This window comes from Centroberyx gerrardi, chromosome 1 (assembly GCF_048128805.1).
Source record: "Centroberyx gerrardi isolate f3 chromosome 1, fCenGer3.hap1.cur.20231027, whole genome shotgun sequence".
Taxonomy (NCBI): domain Eukaryota; kingdom Metazoa; phylum Chordata; class Actinopteri; order Beryciformes; family Berycidae; genus Centroberyx; species Centroberyx gerrardi.
The window spans coordinates 4,610,181-4,630,527 of NC_135997.1; the positions used below are offsets into that span (position 1 = coordinate 4,610,181).

At 37.6% G+C, this 20,347-nt stretch overlaps 3 protein-coding genes across 3 annotated transcripts; all 3 read right to left on the bottom strand.

Moving 5' to 3' along the window:
* Positions 1 to 1,927: 1,927 nt before the first annotated feature.
* Positions 1,928 to 4,240, bottom strand: LOC139923268 (retinal cone rhodopsin-sensitive cGMP 3',5'-cyclic phosphodiesterase subunit gamma-like). Its single transcript, XM_071914004.2, has 4 exons — positions 4,134 to 4,240; positions 2,636 to 2,741; positions 2,495 to 2,532; positions 1,928 to 2,409 (listed from the first exon to the last, which is right to left on the bottom strand). Exons 2-4 carry the CDS (start codon positions 2,737 to 2,739, stop codon positions 2,333 to 2,335), a joined length of 219 nt encoding a protein of 72 aa, XP_071770105.1. The 5' UTR covers positions 2,740 to 2,741; positions 4,134 to 4,240; the 3' UTR covers positions 1,928 to 2,332.
* A 5,278-nt stretch (positions 4,241 to 9,518) lies between these two features.
* On the bottom strand, positions 9,519 to 13,610 carry LOC139923256 (guanylyl cyclase-activating protein 2-like). Its single transcript, XM_071913985.1, has 4 exons — positions 13,410 to 13,610; positions 12,519 to 12,668; positions 9,800 to 9,911; positions 9,519 to 9,673 (listed from the first exon to the last, which is right to left on the bottom strand). Exons 1-4 carry the CDS (start codon positions 13,608 to 13,610, stop codon positions 9,519 to 9,521), a joined length of 618 nt encoding a protein of 205 aa, XP_071770086.1.
* A 3,230-nt stretch (positions 13,611 to 16,840) lies between these two features.
* Positions 16,841 to 19,617, bottom strand: LOC139923262 (guanylyl cyclase-activating protein 2-like). The gene is made up of 4 exons (XM_071913995.1): positions 19,420 to 19,617; positions 19,176 to 19,325; positions 17,107 to 17,215; positions 16,841 to 16,968 (listed from the first exon to the last, which is right to left on the bottom strand). Exons 1-4 carry the CDS (start codon positions 19,615 to 19,617, stop codon positions 16,841 to 16,843), a joined length of 585 nt encoding a protein of 194 aa, XP_071770096.1.
* Positions 19,618 to 20,347: the final 730 nt, after the last annotated feature.

Genomic DNA, 20,347 nt, shown 5'->3' on the forward strand with positions numbered 1-20,347 from the left:
TTGCGGAGCGGTTTCCGCTCAAATGCCATTATTTTCTATGGAAGGGCGCGGATTCCGCACTCACCGACGTCTGGGGGGCGGATTGCGGATTTTTCTGCCGCGGTTGGTCACGCAAAGAGTGGAAAATAGTTCAACTTGAGTGGATAAGATCCGCGCTCACTTCTCACAAGGACAACTCAGTGCTACTTTGGTTGCCTGGCAGCAAACTAAGCGCTACGCTACTTGAAGAGTAAAGTAAGAGAAGTACAGCAAGGTTGACTTGTAAACACATAATCAAACCTAACAGTACTGACACGTAAACAAACTTGTGGTCCGCCATTGCTCGTAGGTTCCTGACGCATGCTCAATACAAATAAAACAACAATTGCCATGCGCAAATTGAGGTTATGATGTCAGCGTTTTCCAAAAGCTCCATTTCACCACACGAATACACGAAAACTGAGTTTTGAAAAATCTCCACCCTGGAAGGCGTTTTCCAAAAGCTCCATTTTCAGTGACCTAAAATGTCGTTTTTGTGTGAACAGGAGGCCAAAACTCAAAGAAAATATTATGTTTTCAAAAATATCCGTATGGACAAGGCCTAAGATAAGTGCAAATCATCCCCACATGAGACAGACGAACAAACAAAAAACAAATAATAGCAGTTGTTGTTACATCTAACACTGTTCTCAGTTTTGCCATGCAAATGAATTCAGTTGTAGCCTACTTTTGCAATTTGTAATACCTGACACATCCCCTAATAGCTACCATTCCAGTGCAGTCACACACATGAATCCTGAAAGGCATACTGAGTAGAATTTTGCTGGTTGTGGCTTGTAAACACAACTTTCATCAGTTGGCCAAGGATGGGGATGAAGAGTGATGCGGAGTTGGCCTGTCTTGTGTTGGACAGGTAGCTGCTGGTTAGTTTAGCTAGCTAGCTAGGTATCAGCTTTTCTACTACAAGCTTCTCTAATGGTAGCTAGCTGCCAGCTCACGACACACACTCGCTCTGACCAGAACTCCAGTTCCTCTGTATTAGAGTTTGGACCGCTACCGCAGCCAGCGTGGCTTTTAGATATAAAACGATTCAGCAGTGGTTTTGGTTGCAGGCGGACACAGCCACTGCCAAAAGGTTGACGCCCAGATCATTTTTGAATTAGTTTATCTATTTCAACAGGGAAAATCCTGCTCAGTAAGCCTTTAAGATGGCCAAAAATTTCAAAGGCCAATCAGAATCTTTCTTAGCATAGCTGATGTAACACCAGCTCAAAAGCATCACTGCATTTGTTTAGCAAGTTTCATGACTTCGGTTATAACATTCTGCAAAATAATAATGGAGACGGGATGTGCTTTGAGTTTTTTTGAGTGTGAACTCTTACTATTCCTAAAAATCACTTTTCTGTATAACTATGTGGCTCCACATAGCTATCGCCAATATGTAGATATCTCCAGTGCACTACCTTGTGTTCCAGTGTAGAGAATAATGAAACGGTGAAACGTTGGGAAATACGTTGCAGATGTGCAATGGTGTAGTCATTGGTTATTTGGGTGATCCCTAGGGGAATGTTATTTTTAGAAGCTAGGACTGCAGACAACAATAGGACACACTACACTGTACCATAGATAATATAAACGGTGGGTCTTTTACACCACTTATTAAATGGTCGTGAATAAAAAAAAAAAGTGCTTGACTCAGGTTTGTGAGAATGATGCTCAGAATTAAGAGAGAGATCAGAATTAAGATAATGAAATATGGTTTATTACTAGAGGTACAACATCACCCACAAGAAAGATTACAATATAGAAATACATTGTATCACTTTCTACTGGTATCTGTTAGATAGATAGATAGATAGATAGATAGATAGATAGATAGATTCTGATTCATTAATTTTAGTGATTTGGCCAAAATGTGAGATAACCTACGTATCCATCTATCTTTTTATAATACTTAAAAACGTGTTTATTCCCCTTTCATCCTAATTTTTTAACCCAAGTAACTGGTACAATGTGTTACACTTTTACACAGGTTCTGGGCTATATAGGAGAACAGGACCACAACAGAGATATACTGACATCTCATTCAGATCTATTTAAAGAGGAATACTAAAGCTTCCAGTTGGTGATGTCTGGATGCCCAGGACAGGAGAAGAGTGGTCCTTGGGGGCTGCCGTCCAAGAGCTTCTTCCTCAGAAACCCAATCCCTCATGCTCCTTCAGTCTTCAGCCTCAAATGGAACCAAGTGAAGCTCATCTCCATGCCCAAAGAGGGGGAGAGAACTCAAGAGCAGAGCAAAAAAGCTGCTGGATCGCAGCCACCAAGAATAAAATATGTCCACTTGGCATAAGGTCTAGACAATGCCAAACTGGGCCAGGTCACTCAGCTCCATGTCACCAAAAGCCTCCCAGGGGCAGACGACCGCAGAGTCTGGAGAGAAACCATGGCTTATTGGAATTTGTACTTACATGTTATGTTTTAATCATTTGGAGTTATAGCTTGAATTGATAGTTACCTCCAAGGCCCTCCATCCCTGGAACGTCATTGCCAAATCTAAGGAAAGAACAGAGAGTGATAATGAGGCATGACATCTCATTTAACCTTGCAATTTGATTGGGATCAAATGATTGGGATTGTTTTTTTTTTTTCTGCTCACCCCTTCTGTCCAGCTTTGGGAGCCTTGCTCTTGAACTGCCTGGACTCCTTCTGCTTGAACTTGGGAGGAGCGGGCTTGACGCCTTCTGCTGCTGCTGCGTTCATCTCTAAGAAAACAAAAAGGGTAGAGAAATCCATCTAATGAGACGTATCAAGGAAACCATTTAGTCAAACAATTAAAAGAACAATACTACACCATGATGTCAATTCAGAAACTTGCTCATCTTTCACTTTGCCCATGTCATCCTATTTTACCGATTCCAGGCTGCAGTCCCCGTCCTCAGCTAATCCTCTGCACCTGACTGTCTTATCTCAGAGCCCCACTCCCAGCCTCATAATCAGGTGATTATATTTTATTTTAAGCTGTCACTTTGTATTATGTGACCAGCTCAAGACGTTCTTATAATAAATGACCAGTTGTCCTGAGGACATGAGAAAGTTTGTTTTGGTGTCATCAGTTGTGACAGTAGGTTATTTTTGTGTGTATCCGTGGTTTACTGCAGCTATACTGCAAAGAGAAACTCACTCTCACACTTTCCTCTCCTCTCCCCACATATTATGCTCTCATCAAAATGTTTTCTTGCCATTGTAAGCATTAAGCAAAAATTGTGAGTATAAAAAAAAAAAAAACTTAGGGTGAATATACAGCCATACGCTTTGTTCGAGTTGAATAAATATTCAATTGGAGAACAATAATCAAGTTAAAAGATGGAATCTGTGTAAAAATGAATACAACAGCATACGAAACAAGCGCCCTGACCATATCTACACCAATGCTTCAGCAGGATGCAACAAATTTAGTGTTGAAATGGTCTATCTGAAAGTAAATAGATGCTGAAAATGACTATCATCACTCCTGTGACTTTCCTTCTATCAGCCTGTTTCATTACTGTCTTTCCCCTCCTTCCCTGTTGCTTTGATGTGTGTCCTACCAGAGTACCGATGGGGTTTCTGATGTTCTGTAATGAGTAGAGATTGAATACTTCCAATTTGGACCAAATTAAAGTACAAAGCAGCTGAAATGAGCTACTTCTTAACAACTATAATGGCAGCTTTTTACTTTCGCATCAAATATTTGGCATTAAATATAAAAAAAAGACAGAAAATGCATAAAATCTTGCTAGATTTTATGTCAAATCGTTGACGCTCAGTATATAGAGTTGCAGTCCACCCACATCAAACTTTATAATTCCAATCCAAGCTCACAGTGTGTCATCATGTCTAATTTCACAGCATCATATTAACAAGAAAGTCCAACATGTAGCATTGTTACCTTCTTTGTAGCTTTTCTTTCTCAATTGACTCAATAGTTTTTAAAGTGTAATTGTGTAAAACAACATTTACACACAGAAAATTACTTCACAGACGCTGCATGAAATTCTGAAATATCCCTTCATAAAAGAATCCAATTTTGTAAGAGCTGCCATATGAAAACTCATTTCAGTGAAGAGCTAAAATAGTAGATATTAAAGTCATGCCATTTTCTTTTTGAGTCTCACCTGCGCTGTGGTCGGTTGGGTGTTTGGATCTGCGGAGAGAAGCTCTCTGGGAGGTTTCAGCGAAGAAGGAGGTGCAAAACAAAGAGACGGTCCTCTTTCTTTTTGCACTCTCTCTGTCCTGTACTGTTCTCCCTCAGTCACTCCTTTATATACCTGCTCATTATAATCTCCTCCAGTCAAACACACAGCTGTGAAGGGAGTTGAGCTCAATGCTCATGGCGTATTTTGAGGATAATCTTATGACACTGAGAACAGCTCGTACCTGAGGTGCAACACATAAGCCTCTATTTGCCCCAAGTCTGTCGGTGTCTGTCAGACATTAAGACCTCTGGGTCTTGCTGAGCTAATTGCTCATCAGATGTGTTGAATAATAACTTAAGCTCATTGTCACACTTTCCCACAGTAACGTCTCTGTGTTGCTGCTGAGCATCTCAGCTAGCTTCTTTGAAAACAGGTGTTAGCAGCATCATAGAAAACTAAATTTGTGAGACTTCAGCCACTTATTCTCCTTTAATATTTTGTCAAACTTTTAGATTAGATTATATTAGATTAGATTAGATTAGATCTTTATTTGTTCTCAAGGAGGAAATTCATTTTAACAGCCAGTCAGACACCCATGCAAAACCATTGTTACTCAGGCACATGACTTGACATACAGTAAGGTAAGGTAAACTTTATTATCCCAATAGGGAAATTTGGGCAGTCAAGGTGCAATACATAGAAAAACAACAGATTAAGACACAAACAAGTTAAAACACAAGCAGCAACACACCATGACAGAGGGGATGGAGACATAACAAAAAGACATTTCACATAATTATAGAAGAAAATCAATGAATTAATTAATAAATAGATATAAAAAAACAATTGGTCCATATACTGGAAAAATCCTTTTCACTGTCTTGAGATTTATTTTTCTACGAAATATGCTGGCTCTATAAAAGTCCCTTGCTAAATCTAAATAAATAAATAAATAAATAAATAAATAAATAAAAGAGTACTATTGTGGTGTGTTTGGTTTTTGGTGTCTTCAGGTCAGTGGAGTGGACACTCTAACAGACAGGTCAGCAGGGTCGATGCAGGACAGCAGGGTCGACTGACAGCGCTGTGTTCTGAAGAGTGGTAAGAGTCTAGATTGGATTACACCTGAAGACCTGAATAATTAGGTTGTCGTGTTCCTTCACCCCACACATACACTAAGCCCACTCTGTGACCCAACACGACACGGGTGTAACTGGACCTGGCAGAAGCCTCCAGCAGGTTTCCATGGCCACCGGCTCCCTCTGGTGTCCACAGCTCTTTTTACTACTGTGAAATATCTTCAGACTTCTGTTACAGTCTAATGTTATAGCCGTTACTGAAAGATGTTGAGATGGTGGATTTGTCACTGACAATGTTACAACTGTTAATGTAATAACTTCCCATCGACGTAATAAACCATTAATATAATAAGAATTTGCAGTTAATAGTGTAAAAATTCTGTTAACATATGTTCCTGTACTAGGCCTACTTATACTTATAGAGTACTTTCTTTTATATACTGCTCCTAAATGATCCTATTTTTTTTTATTTTTTTTTATTTGTGTTGTTTTATGTTTAATGTGACCTATGGGAGCAGCCCACTGAGTCAAATTACTTGCCAATAAAACTGATTCTGATTTGTAATTTTCAGATGACTATATTTTTTTATATAGTTTTTCATGTATTTCTTTGTTTTTATTGGATTGTTGTCTACTGTTTGGTTATTTTTTCTGCTCAGTTTGTGTGCTTTTTGTTGTCATTTATTTTTTGTTGCATTTTTCTAAATTATGTTAGCTTATTTTTTTTATTTTTTCCCCCCTTTTTTGTTACTGTTTGTTTGTTGTTATTATATATATATATCTCTATATATATAGAGAGATATATATATATTCCAATATCAGCATGCACATATGACAAGAACAGCAGAGGGGAGGAGCTAACTGAGTGGATTATGTGCTCTGTACCACTCAGCATGTTTGGCATCTTCAAGATGCAGATGCAGTGTAGTAAGGCCGGTGTTTATTGTGCTTGCATTATTGGAAACAGGAATATGAGTAAGAAGCTTCATTGGAGCTTAGATTTCAAGTAGAAGATGATCCTTTCTGACTGGTGAGAATGAGAGTCGTGATTTTTTTTTAAATTCCTGTTATGATGGTCAGAGACAGTATGCAAATCATAATACTTAGCAGTAGTACTAGTAGTAGTATTTGTGACCAATATGTCTTTTTCAACTGAAAGTATTTTGTAATGTTTTGTTGTGCTGCTGAGGTGTTGAACTTTAGAAAATATTGACCGATATCAGAGCCTTTGCCAGGCAGATTTTTATTTCATATTATACCTGTTTGTATGTTTCTCTTCAACTTTGTGTGAATTCAAGACAGAGTCTTAGTAGGGTAATAGACGGATCGGTTGCAAACCTCTGCCTGCTGCTGTTGTCTACTGTTAACCTTCATGTCAATTATTGTTAACACAAAGCAAACCTTTTATTGTCTGTTCTTCAGGAGTAATCCATGTAATAGTGATGGAAAAATTGGATTCAGGTGAGGTGGTTGAATGTCATCTGGGATACGGTTTGTTTACATGAGGCAAAACGCTGCATTCAGATGTTCCCTGATGCTCTGCATAGCTGAAGATACAGCCATTTAAAGGCTCTTATAGATTTAGCTTAGTGGGATTAAAGAGTGATGCAACAGGAATGTAACTGCCTGTTTCTGCCCTGAACATTTTGTAAAATGCAAAACAGTGAAGGGAGATGAGGTGGAGGTGAGAAGAAGGTGGGTGAGTGTGTGTTGTGGTGCAGAACCAACCCTCTCTGCCTCTGAGATGGTCCTGGCTCCAGGAAGCCTCCTGTCCTCAAAGCTGATCTTTTCTCTTCAGTTTATGCTTCACAATAAAGTGTAATATTCTTCTTTATTTACCTGTAGCACTGCAAACATATTTATGCAAAGTAATAATATAATTGTATAGCCCAACATTCATTTAATCTTTGCTGTACATCCAATGCTATTCACTGCTGAGCACAGCAGCATTCTGCACACAAACACCGGCCATTTTCTAACACAGCAAGCCACACACACAAATGGCAACACAATGCTTCTTCATCTTAGCCTAATGTGCTAGCTGTCACTTCTCAGCCAGTCCTTGTTGATAAATTAGACTGCCACCACCCTGTGTCTATCCTCACCTCGCCTCGGTCAGTTTCATGTCTTATATATAACATATATTATAATGACAGGGCAGTCTACCTTTAGACTCTAGAGCACTTCTCTTCATGACAACCAGGAGATCAAACCATATTGGAAATGTAATGCAATGTGATGCTGTGGCACAACCGAACACTGTAACAGCATTGCAAATAATGATGAAGCCTGAATAACATGTCAAAGTAGAAAGGTTCATTTCCTGCAGAAAACGTGTGGGCAGCTGAAAGCAGCTGTACTGTAAGTGTTCTTGCTTCAGCTTGAAAGGTTAAAATGTTGAATTCATTGGAGAGGTCATCTTTTAAAATTGTTTACAATTTGGCCACCAGATGTCACTATTTACTCTCCATCATTTGTTTCTATGGGAAAATATCAACAAGTTGAATACATCCAAACATCTCAGTACATGAGCATTTTAAAGTTGGAATGGAGTCCGAAGTTTTAAGAAATAGTAAGAACAGCTTGAGTCTGTTAGCTTGGCTTTCATCATCAACTTCAGCCTTTTTTTTTCTTCCATGAGGATGAAAAAAGGATTATTCGAGGTGGATTATTATTATTTGAATTAAATTCCAAGCAAGTCTATATTCACTGTACTAAGCACTGGCCCTATTTAACTTTAACATGCATGAATTGTTATTTCAGTGAACTATATCAACACAAAGATTTGGTGTCCTCCACTGACATCACCGACAAATTAAAAGTCAGTGACTGTGACATTGAGATGGTATAATATATAAAATAAAAATGAGATTGTTTTTTTTTTTTTGTTGAAGTTATCCTAATAGCAAATTGTTGGCTTATCCACTAAAGCAAAAAAACACACAAAGACAACATTTGAGTCAAATCTCTTTAATGAGACGTTTTTTGACAGAAAAGGCTAGAGAGCAGCCGATAATGAAAAGGAAAGTTACAAGTCACTCGTTCAGTAACTTTTAGATGTAAAGCTCCACACTGTAATCATTAAAATGTCTGAGTGATTAACAAGCATGCAACAACAAATGAATGAATAAATGAACAAGTGAATAAATAACTAAATAGACAAATAACTAACGTAACTAACGTAACTAAATAAATTATGTTGCTGTGGTTAACTTTTTATTCATATTCCGATGAGTATAAGGTAAAGCCCACAGTATCTAGAGGACATGACATTTTATTTTAAAATTGTAAATAAGATTCAAACTTTATTGTATATTACATGTAAATGGTTACAGAACAACTAATCGGTTTCTTTAAAAAACAATAAGGCACTGTAAAATCCACCATTAGTGTCTGCATCTGATATAATAATAATATTCAACAGTTTTGACATCATTTGATTAAGAAAATGAAACTTATCATTAAACATGCTGATTATGATAAGGTCTTGACATTTTATTCTGTCTGTCTGTAATCAACAGATGTGATTGCTGGGTCAAACGTTTCACAACTCGTGAGCCCTTATCACAAATGTTAAACCATTGTTGTAATGCATAATTATTGATATATAGAACTGTACTTATCTTACAAGGTGTATATACAGTATATCGTTATGCCCATCTATTGCACATAGTCTGGTATTGCCATAATTGATTTTGTTCAGTTCATACATGTTGACATCACTTTTTCACCTGTAGGATTTCAAAGTTACTTCTGTCTTTATTGGTTTTGTGAACTTCTTTTTGTTTGTAATGCTGCCATGTGAGACAAAATAAAGAAACACAATATAGTTCAGCTGCATAGAGAATTAATTCAAAAAGTTCAATAATGGCTGAACGGATTGTGAGTGTGCGTTTATGTATTGTGTGTCTTTTTATGCATCTGGCTGCCACAAGAATTTCCCCTCGGGGATAATAAAGTTGAATTGAACACTTAAATATGAGGCCTTAAATTGAGTGACATTCCCCTCACATTCATCCTTTAAATTCAGCTCAATCCACAGTGCCAATCCAAAAAGAAACACTTTCTGCCATGATATCAAGTCCTTGTTTTGCTCAGCATATCAAAATTCAGTGGGTGTCCAGTTACTGTGTCATAGATGGGTTAAAATCTCCATAGGCCTTATTGGGTATCACAGAGAAAACCTTCCAAGGCAAGAGGACTCTCATCGCACACTGCTGGAGGAAGTATTAATGTTCCTCCCACTACCTCAGTAAAGTTCCTTCCCGTTTGGCATGCCGGTCCGTTATGAGTCCGTGGGAGAATCTTTGGGACTCATGAGTTTTCTGTCGCACAAGTACCTCTGGACCCAACCACAGGGATTGACGTCAAGACGCAGGAAGTTCTGCAGCCACGGGTCCCGCTGAGCGCCCTGGACGAACTCATCCAGCGTGATCTGACCTGCAGGACGAGGAGAACAGATCTGAGTGTCAGTAGACTTATTTACCATCAAATAATGAGGAAACCTGCCTGAGGATTTCGTTGGTTTTTGAACACGCCATCAACGCTCGTCACGCGTCAACTTACCATCACCGTTGGCGTCGACCCCTTGAAAGATGCGGTCACACACCTGCTCGGGTGTGAGGCTCTCTGTGCCTGTCTCATCAGACACACAGCCCTTCTTTATCCTGTAGATTATCTGAGAGAATAAAAAAAAATAGATAAAAGGTTAATCATGTTGATACGTTTTGTGGTTTCCAGTATGTGATTCTGATTTTGACCTCCATCACTGAAGTTCACAAATACTGTATCAACGTAAGTGTTGCACCAATTATTTCATACAATATCATGTATTAAGTAATCTATGGGATAATGTATCCATTCATAATCATTATGATTAGAAAAAGTCAAAAGATTGTCAAGCGCAACAGTTTGCTGATACATGAGTATTTTTATGAGTGCTTTTTTAATACTTATAATAATAATAAACTTTATTTGTATAGCACCTTTCATACAGGAAATGCAGCTCAAAGTGCTTTACAACAAAGAAATTACATGCACCAAGTGCTTCACATAAAATTTGATAATGATAGTGAGAATAAGATAAAGAGGAGAATAGAATACATAAAATGCATCTTCACATGACAATAGACATAGAATGAGCATAACATAAGATGGAAAATAAAACCCACTGAATAATAATAGTAAAAATATGAGGAATGCATAACATAAGATGGAAAATAAAACCCACTGAAAAAGTGCAGCAGTGCATCTATAGGTAGTGTGTTCCATAACTTTGGGGCGTAATTGACAAAGGCTGCATCCCCGATTTTCTTTCGGCTGTTGCTGGGAACCTCCAATAAACCAGCAGCAGATGATCGCAGTGTTCTTGAAGGCAGGTAGTGAACAAGGGAGTTAGCAGTGTAGCTTGGTCCTAGCCCATTAAAGGCTTTGTATATAAGGAGGAGGACCTTAAAATCAATTCTAAATGTTACAGGAAGCCAGTGTAGAGCAGCTAAAACTGGACTAATGTGCTCTTTCTTTAAGAAAGGAGTTTATTTGCACTGAAACTACCTTTTCAAGTATCTTACTAATGAATGGAAGGTTGGATATCGACCTATAGCTTGTCAGCGCATTACCATCTAGGTTGGGTTTCTTCAGGACATGACTTGAAACACTATCGAACACCCACATAAAAAAATGCTGTAGGTACAGGGTCAATACATGAGGTGGAGGAGTTACACTCGGTGACAGTCTTGCAAAGCTCAGTTAATGTAATACAAGTTAATTTTCCCATGGTTACATCTTTTTTACAGGGTTTGCTGAGGTCATCTGTGTTGACATCAGCAGCAATGCTGGCTCTAACTGAAGTTATTTTGTTATTGAAGAACAATGCAAGTTCTTCACAATTTGATGCAGAGGACTGCGGACGGGTGGGGGCAGTGTTGAGCTGGTCAATAGTGGAGAATAATATTCTAGAGTTTCCAGCATTCTCTGTAATAATCTTGGTAAGTAATCCTTTCTTGCTAGACGTATTGCTTTGTTATAGACAGTCATGGCTTCTTTGTATATATTACAGTGAACTGTGAGCCTGGTTTTCCTCCATTTTCTTTCAGCTGCTCGACAGATTCTCTTAATCTCATTAACACTGTTATTGTTTAACCATGGGGAGATTCTGTCAGCTGACCTCTTTTTAACCTTTAGTGGAGCAACAGTATTTAAAGCAGATGACAAGGTATTGTTGAAATTTTCAACCATGTCATTTAAAGAGCAGTCAATGCTGTATGACTCAAATGATTTCATAATATTAGAGAACTTTGCTTCAGCCTTGCTATCTAGGAATCTCTTTTGAACCAAATATTCCCTTTTTTAGTCTTTGTTAAGATTAGGCTGGCATCTTGAACCAAACATACATCACTTCAAATTATTATATTACAATTGGAAACAACAACATGATTTTAATATAAATATTTTGGGCCATGATCCACCAGCTGAAAAAAGTTAACACAGCTAATATGTTAAAAGTGGCCACAAAAAAATTGGCTTCTGAAAATGTATATTTACATATAAATTAGAAGAAAAAACAGTAAAGTATAGTGTATAACTAATGGTGGTAATATATTTCCTACAAACATTTCAGTTGTACAGCCTGCTGACCCTAGCTTCTTATGCCACTAATTGCATTATGAGAGGTCCCAGATTGTAACACTGCATCAGTTAAATATTTACACTAAGCTGGGCTTGCATGGCTTAAACTAATTGATTAGGCTTACACAGTGTTATACAACAAGAAGCAGTCATACTGTGTGCAGTAAAGTCATGGCCAGGTCAATAAAGGCCCAAATTAACATTGTTAGCTACTGTATATTTATGAAGGAACTGATAGCAACAGCAAAAAGTAGCTCACTGACACCTAATGCGCAAAATGAACAAGCTTATCGCAAGCTTATCATTTCCATTTCAATCATCAGTTTTAGTGGTCATGCTTATAAAGATGGCAGTTTAACATCATTCCCACAGTGCAATGTGCACTTACACTTAATTTCACTATGAGGAAACCTCTATAAAACATGTTTGAATATGTTTTTTGTTTAAATCATATTTTACCAATACACAGGACATGATTTAACTATCTCCTCTGCTGCTTGAATCTATATAAAAGATTCAGATGATGAAATCACTTTGATTTACTGTCAGTCGTGAGTCAATCTTTTGAAAAACCCACTGAAATTGAAGGTGTACCTCAAGGCAAACTCTTTGTTTTACTCATCCTGGCTAACAGCTTTCTTTAAATCAAGGCTCTTACATTTACAATCTTCCTGAGTTCACCTCTGTCCAGACGGCCGTTGTCATCACTGTCAAACACCTTGAAGGACCACCGCAGTTTATCTTCAAGCCTTCCTCGAAGTACAAGATTCAGTGCAGCCACATACTCTATGAAGTCCATTGTATTGTCCTGAAACCAGGAAAACGTTATTTGTGAAATCCTCCCATACAATCAGAAACACTTGGTAATTCTTTAGAATACTTTTCAATGATAATGACTATTCAGGAGGATGTATTATTTTTATAACTCAATTAGCTTGTGTTAAAGCTTTAGATTGGATTACTAATGAGTATCTTATCATACATTGTAAATCAAACTTTAAAAATACAGAAGTTGTTTCAGTTAAACTTTGTGTGTTAAACTCGATGTGCTTTACATTTAAAAAATAGAAACATATGTACAGAGATATACATAAAAAAACACATTGATAATACAAGACCTAATCATAGGCTATAGTAAAAAGAAATGCTTTCAGTTTGCTTTTAAAAGAAATTAGCATTGGGGCACAGTGTGTGAGTGTGAGTGTGAGTGTGATAGGCCAGATGTTAACTAATGAGTAATCTCCATGTTAGATTGCTCACATTCATAAGTGATTAAGTAGGCAATAAACTGTAATTCTTCTTCAAACCTTATCAGAATCATTGTCCACTTGTTTACTACAAACCGACGATACAATTTGAAAATACAAATAAACACCTTTGGGAAAACAATATTTTGAAAGTGTAAACGAAGATATATGTGCAAATGATTGTAAAAAAAAAAGATATTGTAAACTATCAAAAAAAGTCCAAATGAAATTGTTGCTCATATTGCCTGGGACTTTAATTTGAAGATTCAAATATTTTCCCTCATGGTGGAATTGATACCTACCTGATTCATATCAAATGCCCGGAAGATGCTGTCCATGTACTCCGATTCCGGCGTTCCACTTTGCACTCCAAACATCCTCTTGAACTCGTGCAAATACAAAGATCCACTGGGACACTCCGTGATAAACGATTTGTAAAGGTCCTGGATGCTGTTCAACTCCAGTTCCTCATCCTGCATCGGAAGTTGCTGATTTTGACCCATGTTGAATCCAGATTACATCGGTGCAAAATCCGGGGACAAAAAGTCTTGTGTGCAATATGTGAAAAAATAATGGTAAAGATACTCTAGTACAGCAATATCCCGAAGGTAAATTGCATTCAGAAGCTTGTTTTTAGTCTTTTCGTCCGTCTCATTGCTGCTGTTGAAGGTCCCATCAGCTCAGAGGTCAAGAGTTGTGAGTCCTGATTCGAGTGCAGCACCTGACTCATGCCTGACCCTAACCAACACACTTATTTTTAGCCAAAGGCCTCTGCAATCTGAGTTTAAGGCTGTAATCCACATACATGATCCCATCTTGAACTTTTAGTGACCCAGGGTCAGTAGTGCCTTTCATATCCAAGTGGCAAATCATGTCGTTTCATTTTCACATTTTTCCAACCTGTTTTCTTACTGAAATGACAACATTAACTTGTAACAGTGACAAGACAGAGAGACTATAGATAAAAGCAATCCTATCCTTAGAGGTATAGAGGTACATGTATAATAAAACATAAATAAAATCTCACCAGGTAAATTAATCAGTAGATGTTTGGGAAGTCAGTGGGTATAGATTTAATTCACTTTAATCCCTGAACAAATCATTCATTGGCTCTTCTCTAACTTGGCAGATGTTCACTAAGCCATTGTAGGTCAATTCTTACTATACTCTTGGCAAGTTAAATTATATGCTTAGCCAACTGGACTGTGTTTAATCAACCTGGCAGACAACAGTGCAATTTAATCTGTTTTAACTGAAAATTACACTATTTGGTGTGTTTTGGGATGTGATTTGTGTGAATTCAGGAGTTATATTTTGGATGGGAAAGCACAGCGAGCGCTAGAACAGAGCCACTCAATACTTTGAGTACCACTCTGATTTCCTTAAAACTGTGTCTTTCTATGTTAAAGAAAACATGGCATGTAGAGCTGCATTGGTCTGAAGCCTGCAACACACAAGCTTAGACCCATATATTGGTTTGCCAGTTTATTGTGCTGATATTGGCCTTTTATTAAATATTGGATATAGGCCAGTCAGTGTCTTTAATTTCTAGTATAGTGGAAGTAATGCAGTTTGTTTGATTACTGTTGTGTTTTGGGAGAGACTGTGAACTATCTAAAGATTTCCTTTAAAGGAAATAATTGTAAAATGTCTGGGTTTAATGCTGAATACTCAACCCAGCTACTGAAAGTTGCTGGCCTAAAAAAAACACAACTCCAAATTATTGCTCTTGATGATATTGGCAGCAAATGTGGAGCCCCAAGCAGTATCACAATGGATCAATCAAACGATAATAGAGTGTTAAAAAGATGTCTAAGATGTGTAAGCGTGACGGCCCCGGGCCATCTGCCCTCCCATAGTTGTCTCTCCTTGCACTTCCTGCCCAGTTTTCCCTCCCTCAGGTGCATGGCCATCACCTGGGTGGAGCTTACAGAGGGTGGACTTCTCACCCATTCTCACTCTCCCTCTCCTGCTCCCTTTGGTTGTTTGGGCTTTTTCTTTTCCTGCACGCAACAACACCCCTTCACCATGTTGTTCACCTTGTTTTGCTTTGTATTCTAATAAAAATTTGGTTAATCATACCTTTTACCGTGTGGACTCCCTCCTTTGCTTATGATCTTAACGAGCGATCATAACACGAAGAAACCGAGCCAATTATTTTGCTAATGACTTTGTCATTTTATTGCAAACTAGGTGAAAATGTTTTTCTTTCAGCTCAAAGTATAATCATCACTTGATGCCATATGTATATTCAATGATAGTTTGTTCAGTTGGAACCATTTGGAATGAAGTGAAGTGAAGATACATTTTACTGCAACAATATTAAGTTGTATAAAAATAACAGGAAGCGTTAATGAGAATTTAAAAGATGAAAGGAGAACAAACAATGAAATATTTTTAGGAGACACTATTTTTAAATTTTAATCTTGATGAAAGTTGGCATCAGACACTGTTAAATACTTAATGGAAGGACAGTAGTTCACCTTTAGGTGGAGACAAAGCCCACAGGCTTAAAATAAGCCTCACTGCAGAACCTCCAGTCAGCCTGTTTCATGTTTCCTGACTGACATGGTGTAAATCCCACAAACCCCACAATTTGGGATGGGAGCAGGCATCACAGGCCCTCTAGATACACAACGGGCCCCCTACTGGTCAGATGTGAATTACTTATAAGTGTGGTTTGTAAAGTATGTTGCACTAACATGCTGCATTCTTTTTTAAGGGGAAGTGTCTTTATATATGTCAAACTCAAGCAATGTATCACGGTATCATGTTTTTTTTTTTTTTTTTTATGTCATTGCATTAACATACACTTTTGATCATTCAACTTTATTACAAAATTACACTGAATGAAATGACACTGATGTATATCGATTCTCTACTGACATTGTACAATTAAATGTTGTACAATTTCAGTAGAGAATCGATATGCATCAGTCAGTAGTCAGTGAAATAGACTTAGTACACATGGGTCAAACCTCGTCGTCTGTTTTTTATTTGTTATTATTTTCTTGATGATTGTATTCATAATAGTTTAAACCTGCCGTGAATGATGCTCACATACATTACAGATATTTCTATTTCTAGTGGTCAGGTAAAAAATAAAGGGATTATTTTAAGGCATGTGCTTTAATTCAAGATAGTCTATTCAATATGCATTATAACAATATAGTTCTGTGTCGTCCCAGAAATATCAAGATTTAACCATATATATTTTATGATTAATTACTTGAAAATAAAACAAAACAAAAATGAAAATCACTACAAAAAAAATCTGAAAATCAGATATTCGATACATCCACTATTTACATATTGACACTTTATGATAAGAAGGCTGTGATGTGAGCAAACAGCAGTGGAATATATCTGTAGTTGCTTAAAATTAGAGTAAATTATAGTAAAAAATATAGTAAATGCATTAAGCAAACACTTTTCATTCTTTTTTTCAATCTAAAAAGAGAAAAGGAGAAAGGAGCTTTATATTTTCTGTCCATTCGTCTGTTCTTTTGATGCAGTAAGAGCTCCTCAGAACTAAGCTGCCTTTACCAAAAGCCAAAGGAATAGCCCATCCTGACTGAACTGGCTCTATTCAGTCTGAATGTGAAACTGCATGTGCAAAATGAAGCCAGTTTTTAGGATGATGTACACATAAACATCTTGGAGATACAATCTTTTTGCCCTTGACTGTTTTCTCTTTGTCCACAAGGAAAGGCTTTCGATGGCAAATGTTGTTTCAGAAGTGTGCACTCTTCCTCCTCTGCTCCAGCACCCATCCATAGGGGTTCATGTCCAGTTTTAACATGTTCAGCACCCAGGGGTCTTGCTGTGCCCCTTTAATGAACTCATTCATGTTAATATGACCTGTGGAACAAAAACAGTGAGGAACAGGATTAAAACTATCTGCAGATATAGCAATCTGAGATTCCTTGTGTCCACACTGGGTCCCAAAGTGCTTTCATTGCGTTGAATACAGGACAAGTGAAAAGATTAAACGCTTACCGTCTCCATCTGTGTCTACGGCTTGTAATATTCGATCAACAACCTCATCTACTGTAAGCTGTGTTTCATCCGTGTCTTTCTTTGTGCCTTTCTTTATTCGGTAGATGCTCTAGGAGAAACAAAATGCAGACATGTATAGCATTTCATGTTAGAAATTGTTTCAGCATGCATGTTAGTGTACTGTTAGTCGGAGGAGAAAGTACTGTACCTATTTCTTTTTATTTGTAAGTACACATACAGTACTAAACTACAGCATACATTACCTCTTTACTTTCTGCACTTTTGGATCACTTTTACTTCGGTTAGAATACAAATATTGTAATCTGTTCATAGAAATCATGTGGTTGTTGATGTCTGATCAACCACTTTAAAAATGAAAAAAATCAGAGCATATAACTGAACAACTGACCATTTTACTGTAGCTAACTGTAGCTACTGTAGTAAGTTCTAGAAGTTAAAATGATGTGTTTTCTAGCACTATAATTTAACAACATTATGTTTACCATGTATTTTAACTGTTGCTACCTTTGATACATAAATACATTTAATATCACATAACTCAGGGCTTTTATGTTTAATTTTGAATGGATGATTTACTTAACAGAGTACTAATCTATGAGTTCATTTTGCAGGTTTGTTTTAATCCAGTGTTTTCATAGATTACAAATGTAAACAATGCCTCAAAATGCTTGTAAAATCATGATAAAAATTGTACTTTGTATATTATGTTGTGTGTGTGTTGTTATTTAGCTTACGTTATGCTAACCTTACTTGGAATAGCTAGTCACAGAACCGCTAGCTGTGACATATATAACATGCATAGCAGTATTAGCTTGCTGTTAGCAAAATATTTGCTTTAACTCGAAAGTGGCATCTGAATTCAGCGGATCCAGTGCCATTTGAGAGAGAAATGTGTGTAGATAAAAATGTACAAGTTTAAAATGCTATCTTAAATCTCAGTCTGTGACAGGGACCATCATATGAAACACCATTCATTTTCTCCATAGGGAAATTTCCTTTGATCCGGAAGTCTATATTTGGGCAAAGGTTGGTGCTCTGTGTTACGTCAGACTTCCAAGGCAACTACATGCTACAGTTATCTATTAAACCTTTAAAGACAGTCAGTTCATGACAAGTGGCTCTGAACAAAAGGATATGTGGGCTAGAGTTAAGTGAGTTGACCAGTGCGAGTGTGCATCATGTTGGGACAAAGCTCAACAACTAACTGCTCAATGGCAGCAAGTGTTAACAAAGAATTTAAGAAGAGGACAATATAAAAAAAAGAAGACAGTGATGAAAGATGATTGTAGTGGAGCAGATTTTATCACCATGCTTGCTTTAACTTAAAGAGATCCTTGTGGTTCCTCTGAAGAAGCACACATGCTAAAAATAATTGGTTTTGGGTTGTTTTCATTTTAAATTGGCCAAATGTATTTTTGTGAGGTGCCTTATTGGTAATTTTTCACCTCAAGGGGTCTTTACAACTGAAGTATCAAGTCATTTTTAATTCCAGGCAGTCTTCAAGTACAAGATTTGTCCGCTCCTTTGGGCTGATCCATTATAGATGCATTACCAAGTATGCACTTGCCCTTGGTTTTTGCACATTTTGTTGTGCTACTAAATTATTTTCCAAAGGATTTTCTTTGGCCTGAGAGCTCCAAAAATGTATGTGAGGGCATTAAATAAAAAAAAAAAGAAAGAAAATGACCCCCCTTGTTTCAACTGGGGATAATTGACTCAACATTTCATGTTAGTCTGACTTCTTCCTTAGGCTGGGTTCAGGAGTTCTGAACAATCTTATGCCTTCAAAGTTGTCCTGTGTTCTTTGCTAGTATAGCAAGGTCATTCGCATGACATTTCTGACTTGATTATTAGCTAAATATTTGTTAAAAATATACTGCTTATACTAAGAATTATACAGAAGATGCAGCTGGTCTTTCATTCCCTTTAAGAAATGTTAACTCCTAACAGTTTTCCCTAAGGGATTCCCCTTTAACAAGATAAGCATTACATTCTCCATCCAATGCTCACAAGATCTTGCTTTGCATTTGTCTTCTGTATGGACTTACATCAATTATTGACCGCAGTTCACTCCTGTCCACATAGCCATTGCTGTCTTTGTCATACACCTTAAACGACCAGCGCAGTTTATGCTCCAAGTCTCCCCGGAAAACAAGATTCAGCGCTGCTACAAACTCAAGGAAATCGATCGTATTATCCTGCAGGATAGGATGAACGAGAACAATTAGATCACATTTTCAAATATCTTGGTAAAGATGTATGCAAAGGCTGTAAAGGCAATTACTTTCTCACCCCATTTTTGTCAAAAGCTCGAAACATGCATTCTGCATAATCAGATACTTCCCCTGTTGGGTCTACACCAAAAAAACGCTTGAACTCATGAAGAAAAAGTACTCCACTTGGACACTCCAAGACAAACTTTTTGTACATATCCTGAAGCGCTTTGACATCAATCTCATCGCTCTTCTCTGTTTGCTGCGTCTGTCCCATGGTTGGCTTGGAATTTAAAAAGTGCTTTCCATAGTTCTGTAGCCTTTGCGTGTTTGTTGAGAGATCGAGGGGCTGGAGTTGAACTGGTATCTCATTCTGTTAGGTGCTGTTTATAACTCTGAAGTGTCACTAGGCTGCACTTTGCATATGAGGCAGGTGATTAGTGCGGCCTCAGGATTACTATGGAATTACGTTGGTGGGGTTTCCTCTCTCTCAGTTAATTAGGTTCACAGCTAAATGTGAGTCTAACTTAAGGAGTGGCAGACATTATGTGACATACAATCTCAAACTATGTGCATTCCAGCAGTGTAGCATGCCCTATGACTGCTGTTGTATAGGGAAGCAGGGAAGCATTGCAAACCAATGCACCAATAGTGCATTGGTCCAACAAACTATGAGGAAGTTAGACTAAATAAAAAGAGATTTGAGCAATTATGAGCATGAGGCCAAAATATCGAGGCTGAAAACTGCAGTCCCACCTACAGATTTTCTTTGGTCCAAACCTTAGTGGAAAAATGTACTTTCATGTAACCTGTTTATTGGACAGAGTTTTGGTATGTCATCCTGTGAGGTCAGGGATTTCCGTGTGCGTGCCGGTGGGGAATGAGGCGGCTGCTCAAAACAAATCCAATTCCAGTCCTTGTAACTTTAGCTAAGCAGGACGAACTTGACTGCGCTCTTTGCTGTAATTTACCTCTCTGATCTTAATGACAGACATGAAGAACACATG